The sequence below is a fragment of the Protopterus annectens genome, chromosome 3.part0 (assembly GCF_019279795.1).
Source record: "Protopterus annectens isolate FY-2018-M chromosome 3.part0, PAN1.0, whole genome shotgun sequence".
Lineage (NCBI taxonomy): Eukaryota > Metazoa > Chordata > Ceratodontiformes > Protopteridae > Protopterus > Protopterus annectens.
In genome coordinates, this window is record NC_056731.1 from 386,418,163 (window position 1) to 386,430,874 (window position 12,712).

At 35.5% G+C, this 12,712-nt stretch overlaps 1 protein-coding gene across 5 annotated transcripts in view; it reads right to left on the minus strand.

The window, feature by feature from the left end:
• Positions 1–1,060: 1,060 nt before the first annotated feature.
• The window catches only part of STARD3NL (STARD3 N-terminal like), a 695,992-nt gene continuing 684,340 nt past the window's right edge, over positions 1,061–12,712 (minus strand). For all 5 annotated transcript variants that reach the window (XM_044064833.1, XM_044064834.1, XM_044064837.1 and 2 more), the window contains 2 exons: positions 8,704–8,759; positions 1,061–1,530 (listed from right to left, as the gene is read on the minus strand). In XM_044064833.1, coding sequence (XP_043920768.1) covers positions 8,707–8,759 — 53 coding nt within the window. In that variant the 3' untranslated portion in view covers positions 1,061–1,530; positions 8,704–8,706. The remainder of the gene's footprint in view (positions 1,531–8,703; positions 8,760–12,712) is intronic.

Here is a 12,712-nt window from a genome sequence, read left to right on the forward strand (position 1 = left end):
GTTGTAATGTAATACATCTGCAGGGTGAGCTTATTTGCTTCAGATGAAGAGTTTGTTAAACTCAAATACATGAGTTTTCTTGAAACAACTATGTTAATGTATTAGAAAATGCTACATCATCTTCTTATAGAGATCATTTATCATTAAATAAGTCAGATTAAGGGAAACAATTTACTTGATTTTTAGTTTAAAGACAGTGTATATTTGAAACATTGATATAGTTCTGAAAAAAATGTAAGTAAAGGCATACTTCACAGAAAAACTTCTTAAGAGACAGTAACAAAGTGTGGAGTTGTCAGAAGCCAAAATCTTATAAAACGTAAACATTAGTGCAAAAATGTTTTTTTTTACTCTGGCATATTAAGTGCAATTTTGCAATAAGTATTTACAACAGATACATTGCTGTGTTTAGGTTTTGTAGACTTTCCTTTTTATCTCCATATTTTTTAGCCCTTATCAATCCACATGCAAAACAATGTCCTATTTCTGGCATCCTGGGTTGTATGTCATCTTAAAATTCACATTCAGTTCTCCACAGACTATTTCCATTAAGCTGTCAATACAAAGCAACCAAGATGATTAGTTACGCATTTCATATCAATAGTGCACATAGAACATGCACATGTGATGCAGTACATTATATTAGTTGTGTATAGTGGGAGGTATTTTGTGCCAGTGCATCACAGGCACTCTTTTGAAGAAGGAAAAAGAAGTGAGGCACTTTTTGTTGGCTATTTGTACCTCTTTTTGAGTCATAAAGCATAATTAGCTAAGTTCTATTAACAAATAGTCTCAAAACCTCACACTGTATGACCAAATTTAATCTGACAATTATCCACTGTGCAAAATACACACACACACACACACTCACACACACACAAACACACACACACACACACACACACACACACACACACACACACACACACACACACATATATATATATATATATATATATATATATATATATATATTTGAAAATCAGTGACGAAAAGTATATTAAAACACAAGGTTACAGCAGTCTTAATATTTATGAAATGTAGATGTTATTTTTTTTTGAAAGTTAATGTCCATGATTTTTTATTAGATGTTGTAGCATATCTTTTTAAACTGAGCTTAACAAAGTGATTTTTGTGTAATATTGTGTATGGACATACATTACACGAACAAAACAAATGCAGGAAGAAACAACTTGTCAAAGCTGACAAATACCATAAAAAAGTCTGCTTAAAAGAGATTGGTTTTTAATATTATACATTCAGAAAAATTGTGTTTTCAAAGAAATAAAAACTGTACAAACATCTTTATAATATAGGCCCTTTGCAGGAAATCATAAACAAATTTCAAACAGCTCAAAGCTGTAGACAGTAAATCTCCACCCCCTTGTTTCAGTCTGTAAAATGGTGCAGTTCTGCTAAAATTCCTTTCATTGCCGGATGCACCATTTTCCTTCATTTTCATCTTAGGTAACATTAGTTGCCAACATGCTGTAACAGTTGGAAGGTAAGCAGTGTGTTCACAATTCACAGCTATAATAAAATAATAAAGGCACATTGTGACAAATGAATAAAAAAAATACATTTAGATTTCAGATTATTATGGCAAAAGGTAGAAATTCAGTCAGTCATGGTGTACAGAGGTTTTGTCTTTCCCTCATGGAACTGAAAAGTCTAAATACTCAACTGATATTGTGCATAGAGGTGGCTGACCAGTAAAATAAATGCTGGAAATATACTGCAATGAAGATACTGATATTGATGCTGCCCCCACACACAGGCAGCATCCACACTTGTTATATGGCATCAGCACCACAGTGCAAATACTGCACTTTTGAATATCAGTTGGTGGCCATTGTTCTGCTGACCTGAAGACTTCCTGCTGGCCTCTTCACTACTGCATAATGTTATGTCACTACAAGATGGAGACCAGTGATGTACGAGCATATTCATCTATTGAGATACAGTGATATTATGTGATGGGAATGCAGAATTTAGTATCTTAACAAAATACACCTGCCCCCAACATGCTCTCCATGTGACTGTCAGCTCTTTCTAGGCAAATGACTATAGCTCCTTTACTTTAGTGTCCCCAGTATTATCCCTTGTGGCTGTTACTGTGCCATTGCCAAGTCAGTAAAGGGATGTGGGTCAGAAAAAAGTAGTCAGCAGTACCACATACAGTCTCTGCTACATCATGCAACATCAGTTAGCTCAGGCCCCCTTCAGTTCCCAAACACTAAAAGTAATTTCCTTTCATGACTTTGGTGTTATCCGTATCACTGGGTATATGATGGATCATGGACAGAAACCCTTCCCTCTCCCCAATAGTGGGCAAGCTGGCAAATGGTGACCCCTTCCCACCTCCAACTCCCCACCCCTGCTTAACAATGTTAGCATCTTTACAGCAGCTATCTCTGTAGTTACAGTTCTGCCAGTAAGCTATTCATATACTACAGACAGAAATAAATGATGCCTTCTCAAAGGTTCAAACAGAAAAAATGTCCAGCACCAAACATATGAGGAAAAATAATTTATTCAGTTATCACAACAATGTGTAATAACCATAATAGCATACCGGTTTCGGCAAAAATAATAAAGCCTTCTTCAGTGCATTGGTAACATGCAGTTAAAAATATATACATATGCGATAAAGGCACATCCTACTACGTGCTGATTGGTACAGTCTAAATTGATTAGAAACATTAAATGGATTCATTAAGACCACGCTTAAACAATGCCCCTAGTCTAACAATCCAACTTAGTTCTTTATTATTGAGTATGGAATGCCATCCAGATTTATTGCCTCTGTGTCCCTGAATTCTATCTATTATTACAAAATTAAATTTAGCAGTGGCATGGGTGAGTGTATGTTTATATAAAGCATTAGTTTGATTTGAACAGTCAAGGTACATATGCGACTATATAGTTCTTTAGGCAGCTGCTTGGCACTGATACTCATTATTGGTCTGGTCTGTATCTCTTCACCGATGCAATGGGAATCATTAGCTTGGTGTATATAGTTTTTTTTAGTTGTTTTTTGAGCTTTATGGAACTCACGCAAGACCTTTGGGGCTGTATCTCTTTACCGACACAACGGGAATTATTAGCTTGATGTATATATGAACTACAGTGTTTTTTTCCTCAACTTTTTGGAGCTTTATGGAAGTCAAGCAATTATAAAGGTACTGTGGGTGCCTTTTGTTTATGACATTAATTTCTGGAAGTAATACGGTGTGTGTGTTCTGATTTTGGACTACACACTTTTTGGCCTAAGTGAGGTAACATTCTGTAGCATGGTTTGGGCCATACATTTATCTACATTGTGTTTAATTTACTATGATTGGTACTATCATCAGCAAGGAGTAATAGCTTTTGGAACTGGTTTCAATTCATGGTTGGCAGTCGAGCCAATTACGACTCCTAAAAAAAAATTTTAACTGTGGGACAGCTTCCAATGCCAATGATCATTTACTATGGAAAATTGTTCTTTTTCTTTTTGAACCTAAACAGTCAGTGTACATAGTTTGTCAACTTTATTGAATGGATGCATTTTGGACTATCAATCTATCTTGAGAGGGGGCTTGGTACTTTCATCTTGGTATTTGACTGTTTTATCCATTTAATATTTGTGTAATTTATGTTTATATTTCATTTTTTTTTTATTATGCCATATAGAATTTGAGATGAATATTTTTCATCCCTTGGACTGGGTAGAACATTTTATGAGACATTATTTTTGAATGTTCTCCATCAATCCTTCTGTGTGTATTCCAGTTTTGGGCTCCTATTATTATAATTAGCTAAATTTCCTTTTGGAGCCATTATTATAATCTGACGATTGATAACCTTGTGTATATTATTATTAGAAGTTGCAGTTTATATATTGGCACATCATGACATTTATTGATGTATGATAGATATGCACATATCTGGATGTTAAACACATTGTTTTACATTAGGTGAATTACCTATTTATCTGGGGTATGATTATAATATAACCCAAGTTGATAGACAATGAACAAGTTGGATCTTACTTCAGTACTAGGCTGACTGATTTCGGGCTTCAACATTTTTTGTACCATTATATGATTTGAACAGTCAAGGTACATATGTGAGTATATAGTTCTTTAAGTGGCTGCTTAGCACTGATATTCATTATTGGTCAGGTGGGCTATTCATATGTCCTGAGACATCACATGTAATATTCACCATTATAATAGTGTCCATAATAAGCAAATGTGGATACATTTTTTGTGGAAAATACTGATTTTATTATTTACATTGATTTACTATATGGCTATTGTCTTATAACTGGTACAGACGTAGGTCGACCGGATTATATAGATATATTGGTGATTTTTCGGTGTTAGCCATATGTTAGTTCTTTTACATACTACTCAAGGGTTATTCAGCTATCTAATTTCCTTCAAGCTGTTAGTCCATATTTGAGCTGATTGAGACGAATGTCGATCTGTTCATCACAAATTGGATATTTGGGTGGTGTACTCGAGGACTATTATTGGTTTTACAACACATTAAGGTGTTCATAATTCTTGATAGTTTGTTTTGAATAGTTTATGAGTACAGTGCCTGGCAGTATCCTATCAATACTGTATGTCTCATTCTTGTCCTAGATTAATAGTTTCTTAACAGGTACAGAAAGTGTTTCAGCTCTATATATGTTTGACTTTTTATATACAGTTTTACCTTTTACATTTAGTTTCACTTTCTATATACAGTTCTACTTATAGTAGATATTGGATACTAAGTTTACTTATATCTGGAGGTTGTTATCAATACTTTGTATTAGTATTACTGTTTACAATACAAAGATGGATTTGAACACATTATTACAAGGTCTTTCGGCTGATAGGGATAATGTGACCATATTTGGGATTCAACTAGAAGGGGATGTTAATGATAAGTTGCATCAGGACTCTCCTGAATCTATATGCAGTAGTAAATTCCATACAATGACTAAGGGTATGAAAATGTTAAGAACTAACTTGTGGCATTTGAAACTGTTCAAAGCATACAAGAAGAAAGGTATAACACCTAGGGGACTACGGGTTTTCACTCTGCCCTTGGTAGGTCAGTTGGATGACCAATTATCTCAGGATTGGGCAACTGCCCAACACAAAGCATCCATAAATCATCTGCTATTTGTTGATACATTGATCACATATTATGAAAGAATCCTAGATTCTAATATAGTTGAGGTTACTAAAATTTGTGAGGAAGTTAAACTATATGAAGATCAAAGTTTTTTTAACACCCAATTGCAAAACTTAGCTAAGGAGCTATCGAATTTGGAGTCACAATTAGTCAAACGTAAAACACACAAGTTCCAAAGGGACATTGAGGATTACGCCAAAGGTAGACCATTTAGCCAAAGTAAAAATGTTAGATTTCAAGCGGTCACGAACACATATAGCAATAAAAAGAAAAGACCAAGGTCCATACTTAGAAATAGGACATCCAATACAGTATCTACTTCAGGTGATGATTCATCCTCTGGGACGGATCATGATTTACCCTCTCTGGAGGTGTCTCCAGCTGTGAAAAGAAGGCCAAGTACTGGCCCTTTAGGCATAGAACCCACCGAGGGGGCAGGAAACATTTAAACAGTCACAAACATTCAACAACTGTTACACAGGATCATGACATAGGTAAAGTTGAGAATGTACATAATATCTCCTCAATACAACTGACAGTCAAATAAAAATACTTAATAAAGGTTTGAATTTTGTCCCGTCCTTTTCTGTTGCTGAACATCATTTTGTGAATGATTTAGACTCTTTTTGTAGGAATCTTAATCTCAAAATATTTTTTTCTGATGTTGGGCAATCTCAAAGATCTACTCAGTTTAGGTTTAAAGAATCCAAGTTTGTACCACCTATGGATAGACATGTTTCCATTTTTAGGGAATGCATTCTTAAAGATCTGCATTTTAATATGCAATCTCCAAAGGTTAATTCTTGTAATCTAACCAAATAAAAAATATTGGCACTTCAGGAACTCAGCAATAATAAAGAACTTGTCATTTTACCAGCTGACAAAGGGGGAGCCGTCGTAGTGATTGATTGGCATAAGTATGTAGCTGAGGCACACACCTAGCTGAGCAATAAAAAGTTTTATATGCTTATGCCTTTGGATCCAACATCCAAATACAAGAATGATATAAACATATTTCTGGATCTGGCAGTGGAAGAAGGTATTATTGATTCTAGAACTAGAAGGGAACTAATGGTGGATGATCCTAAATCTCAGTATTTGTATTTACTTCCCAAAATTCATAAGGATCCGATCAACCCACCAGGTAGACCCATTGTTTCGGGCCATGGTTCCCTGACTGAAACTTTATCAGCTTTTCTTACTCAATATTTAAAACCCCTTCTTCCATTTATCAGGTCCAGAATTAAAGACACCACGGAATTCTTGAATATTATTAAGGATACACAATTGGAACCTAGTTGGATGTTATGCACAGTGGATGTCACATCGCTATATATCAATATCCCACATTGGGCTGGGGTGGAAGCGGTCCAATTTTGGTTAGATAAAGTTGCCCTATACAAACTGGGTTTCAATACCTTCATTGTATGCCTAGTGGAGCATGTCCTTACAAAAAATGTATTCTATTTCCATGAAAATTGCTATTGACAGCTGATGGGTACAGCTATGGGGGCCCCATTTGCCCCCATTTATGCAGATTTATTTATGGGCTACATAGAGGAACAATTAATTTACGATACCAATCACAATCTATACATTGAGAATATGGATATTTGGTGATGTTACCTTAATGATTGCTGGATGGTGTGGAGGGGGGATGCTAGCTATGCTGAAGAATTTTTCCTCATATTTGAATGAGAACAAATGGGGCATACATTTTATATTGAACTACAATATTAATGAAATTACCTTTTTGGACGTACAGATTTCACATCAAGCTGATCATACATTACATATTCAGATTTTTTGGAAATTTCCACAATTTAACAGTTTACTGCATGCCTCTAGTCATCACCCCCCCCCCCCACACACACACACACACACACAAACATCATCCGCAACATTCCTAAATTTCAGTTTTCAAGGATGAAACATATTTGTTCTTCTGATTGGGCCTATAATCAGCACCAACAGGATTTAACTCAGCGTTTTCTGGACAGGGGTTATAACAACCATCATATCCAAACAGCTAGATCTTGGGCCACAGAACAGGATAGGGACAAATTGCTTACATATAAAACTTCATCACACCAGGTATCTGATACTAACAACATTCGGTTGGTCACCTCATTTGGCAATAATACAGGTATCTTTCGGGATATTATCCAAAACCACTGGGACATATTATTAGCACATGACAAATTGGCGCAGGTTTTACCACCGAAATGCCTTTTTTCATACAGATGTGGTCGGACTATAAACTCCTTTCTGACCCATTATAAACATACTACACCCTTGCAGACTATACAAACCACTTCATTTGGTGAGAAAGTATTGGGTTCCTACCCATGTGGTCACTGCAGTTTTTGCCCCCACATTTGTAAAACCAAGGAATTTACTAGTAAAAACAGTTCACACATTTTTGAGATTAGATGTTTTGGTAATTGTAGCAGTGACTGGGTGGTGTATTTGGCTACATGTTTTTGTTCCACATCTTACGTGGGTCAAACTTCACATCCTATTAAACATAGAATTAGCGAACATTTAAGTGATATTAGGAACAAAATAACAACTAATGCCTTATATAAGCATACACTCACCCATGCCACTGCTAAATTTAATTTTGTAATAATAGATAGAATTCAGAGACACAGAGGCTATAAATCTGGATGGCATTCCATACTCAACAATAAAGAACTAAGTTCGATTGTTAGACTAGGGGCATTGTTTAAGCCTGGTCTTAATTAATCCATTTAATGTTTCTAATCAATTTAGAATGTACCAATCAGCACGTAGTAGGATGTGCCTTTATCGCATATATATATATATATATATATATATATGTGTGTGTGTATTTTTAACTGCATGTTACCAATGCACTGAAGAAGGCTTTAGTATTTTTGCTGAAACCGGTATGCTATTATGGTTATTACACATTGTTGTGATAACTGAATAAATTATTTTTCCTCATATGTTTGGTGCTGGACATTTTTTCTGTTTGAAATGAAATAGTTTTGTCTGTGCACCGTGTCTCCCTGCATGCTTGGATGTTTCCTTTGGTTGGCCTTCTCAAAGGTACTGCCATCTAAAAAATCTTTTTTTTTCACCACTTGTGGTATATTAAAACTTTGCAGCTGTAAAAGCAAACAAAATAGGTATATAAGAGTTTTACAAATGTTATCAAATGTTTACAAATTCTCAATCTCATGTGGCTGAAAACCACTTGTCACTCTAAGACAGCTAAAGCAGAAAAAAATTAAGAAGCAAGAGGAAATAATATGCAAAGAGCAAGGCCTTTACTATTATGACAGAATCTATCTGACTGATGCTGGCATTTATTTAAACAATCTTCACACTTCATATGTAGAATCTGGTAGAAAATTTGTTATTGAACCCCAAACAAGAAAGTTAAAATATATATTTTTAGTATATATGAGGCACTGTGGATATGAACTGAGATATCTTCTTTCCTCAGCACTTTTATATAGAATGTTTACTCAAGCCAAGAGTCGTTAGCATGTTTCTTACCATTTATTTTAAAGGTTTTTCTTCATCATGTTTTTCTTCTGTTTCCTCATCAGAGTCTGAAATATAAAAACAGCACAAACAAATGTGTATTTATTCAACAAATGTCTAGTAGAAAGTGCATGTCATTCTCTTTAAATAAAATTCACTCCAGATTTAAAGATAAATACTATGAGCAGTGTGCACCTGCTAACAGGAAATGGTAAGCTGAAAAAGTCAAAGGCTTCCCTACATTCCCTCAGATGTAAAGTGGATGAAGTTCCTTACATCTTGGTTCATCTATCTGATGTTGATCAGGGAGATTGCTGTTTTCTAAAGTCACTGCCAGTGCAGTTTGTAAGACTGTGCTCAGAGTAATTCCTTTTATTTTAGCATTTGTCCTTTCTACTTTCTTTGGAGCTTTGTGACTGTGGTGTTATACTATGACTGGTGAGAGGGGGTCTTGTATTCCCCCCCCCCCAAAAAAAACACATTTAAAAAAATCACCCACTGAATTCCTGATTGGTCGAACATCATGAAATGAGACCTCATAGTTGAAATGAAGATAATTTAAAGCAGTGGGCTAGTTTTTCTTACCACATGTTTTAAGAATGATTTGTAGACATACAGGGAGAGCCTCTTAAAACTGAGATTTGTGGATGAAATTCCCATAGCAAATGGTTGTCAAGTAGTTGTTAATGTAATAGCAAGGGGAAGAGTTAGGCAAGCAACAGATGAATGATGTCTGCACTAAAGAAAAGAGAAAGAAGCTGTTTGATCACACGCAGACATAACTGCTGGCTATTGTTCACCTCTAGTATTAGTTTAAGCAACAAGCAACTATATTAATAAATCTGCATGTGCCAAGTATCTTATACACAGCAGACGCACTAGCTGAGAAACAATATAAACACGTAAAGTGATTTATTTTCTACAGGATAATGACTATGCATTCCAAAAAATACATGTTCAACAGAATGATTAAAGTAGCCTAACTTCCTGACTGTGTAGTTCATTACATTTTCTGTCTTCTTAAGCATATTCTGTTTCTTTTTTAAATAATACAGCTTTTAGGAGTATTTCTACACAACTTTATGTTCCCCTTACTTTGTGAAGAACTTGAACAAGGGTAACTTGGGAAAATACAGTTAAAAAAACAGACATGTTTTATTCATGTATTAGAGTTGTTTTTAGCTGGCATGTTGCCTTTCCTTACAGTTAAAGTCAGCCTTAACCACAAGATAATATTAACAAACCCACAGTTATAGTTCCCATAAAATGGCACAATTCATTGTGGCTAGACAGTTGAAAAACAGTTCTAAGCTACATGGTCTCAGGCTTATTTCCATAGACATAACATTCATTTCAAGTGAATGCTAACCTCTGCCTACACCTGAGAGCCCACAACAAAACGGCCTTGATTTTTCTTAGAATGTTATTTGCAAAACAGTTGTGTGGAAGCTGAAACCACCAATTTCAGAAATAAATTGTACATGTATTCTATTACACACTGTACAGTTAATTTATAAAGAAAGATTGATCGTCGAATTAAGAAATAATGTACCATGGTGAACTAGTGTTGTGTTTAGGATAAGTTCCATGTGTTATATGCATTGTTTCATGAAATAGTCCCTAGCGCCATATAATCCTTAACAGAACAAGGGGGAATTACTAAACAAATTAATGAATGAGCCTCTGAATTATGTATAATTCTCACTGATATAATGCATTTCATTGGTCATCCATTCTAAAAATGCTCTGGGGTTATAAATTAGAACCCAGTCTTGACAGTTAATTATGATACGACAGTTAACTTTTTCAGTACAAGTGATACGCAACACAGCCTTTTGTCATCTTACTGTTAATAAAACTGTGATTCATCATTCAGAATATGGCCGTAATCTGTGCAAACAAATGTTTGCATTTCAAAATGGCATCTATCCTGTGACTTTCTTTGGTGTGCTGCTCTCCCTTATGTGCAAGTATATTTAGTTGTTGTTGTCTTTCGGCTTTTCCCGGTTAGGGGTCACCACAGCAGAACTCCGGTCTGCTAATGATTGGCAGTAGATTTTGACGAACGCCAAGGTGCTAGCTCAATGTTCAACCTTCAACGAAGGCACACCCATTTACGCATGTCTTTCAAACTCCCACCGAACCGTGGGGAGGACATGCAGACTCCACACAGAAGGCACTCCCTGCACTCTAGCCGGGAATGGAACGGGAGAACCTCTTGCTGTGAGGCAACAATGCTACCGCTGCACCACCATGGATACTTTGGTGAAGCTGTCAGCACAGTTAAAATACACTGTCAGGTATAAGTACACCCATACTTGTGATGTGAAAGAGAATCCAGATTATTATACAAAGTATAAAATATGCATAATATCTCTTTTATTGCTTATAAAGTTGAATGTATTTCTGTAACTGAAGACTGCAGCCATTCTAGTGAGCAACAACCAAACAATGAAAACGTTAATGCTAATTAACTCTTTCATTGTTTGCTTGATGCCCACTAGAATGGCACTTTGTAATACTGTCTAATATTAACTTGTGACTCACTTAGTTAAGGATGATAGACCTAAAAATCGTGTGAATGCCACAAAAGGAACTTTGCATGTTAACTGGAAGAATACAAAAAATTAACAAGGATCCTGGTTTTTCAACCCCCCCCCCCCCCCGCCCGCCAAGAAAATACTACATATTCCAGAAAATACACACTCTGGCAACAGGAAAAATATAACATTTGAAGTGAACTTGCTTTTTTAGGCCAGGGCATTCTTTCATCATAACTTGTCTTTCTTCATATATTTACCAGTTTCTGAGAAGTACTGCTTATGTGAGTAAAGGCTAAAATGGATACCCTTCAATAATGAGAGTAAACTGTAGTTAAATTAAATTTATTACTGTTCATAACAAATGTTTTCAGTTTCAGGACTGCCTTGTCAAATGGCATTATGTGATATAATACGTTCTTGAAGACTCTTTTCAAAGTGAAAAAGTTGGCTTGTGTTTAGCATGCAAAATCGTCTTCAAACATTGTTGAATAAACAGATTCTCTGTTTCCTTGTTCCATCAAAGTCATCCACAAACATAGAAATAACTCCACCCATCACAACCAGAACAGACTGCCGATCACAGAAAACCTGACACAGACAAATAGGAAGAACAGACTGGGATCAAAGATAATCTGACCCACAGAAATAACTTCAGCCATCTTAGGCAGAAAATACTGTGGCTGCATATCCAAGTCCCAGGCTAACTAACTTAATACCCTTACTAAACATTTAAAAAATCCTGCCACCCACAAAGCACCTCTTTATGGGTAATTTTGCAATTCTCAAAACACGAAAGCCAGCACGGACTACAGAAACATTATGAATCCACGCAAGACAGTACAAACTCAATACTGTAAAGTCAGACCGTCAGTGCATTTCTAATCATTATAATGATCCTGCCATGAAAATGGCAAAAGTCAGTGTTGAGGAAATAACGAGTAACTGATGAAGAAAATATCGTAAGTCAGTGTTGAGGAAATAACGAGTAACTGATGAGTCAGTGTTGAGGAAATAACGAGTAACTGATGAAGAAAATATCGTAAGTCAGTGTTGAGGAAATAACGAGTAACTGATGAAAACAATATTGTAAGTCAGTGTTGAGGAAATAACGAGCAACTGATGAAAAAAATATCATAAGTCAGTGTTGAGGAAATAACGAGTAACTGATGAAAAAAATATCTTGCACTGCAATAAAACTCTGAAAAAGCAGAGAGAGAAGCATCTGTTTCTGGCGAAAGATGACAATCAATGAATATGCTGGAGTAAAGGTGTTTAGCAAAATATGATTTGAAGTCAGCATTCCATCAGTCTTGGTTTTCGACAAACAGTAGTAGCATTACAACTTTTTTTACACTTATGACTCCTGATTTACAAAAAAAAAAAAAAAAAAAAAGGTATGGTGTGTAATTCTTATAAGCTATAAAATGCAAAATAACACATCACACATCACACGGATAATAAAAAACACAAAAAATTAC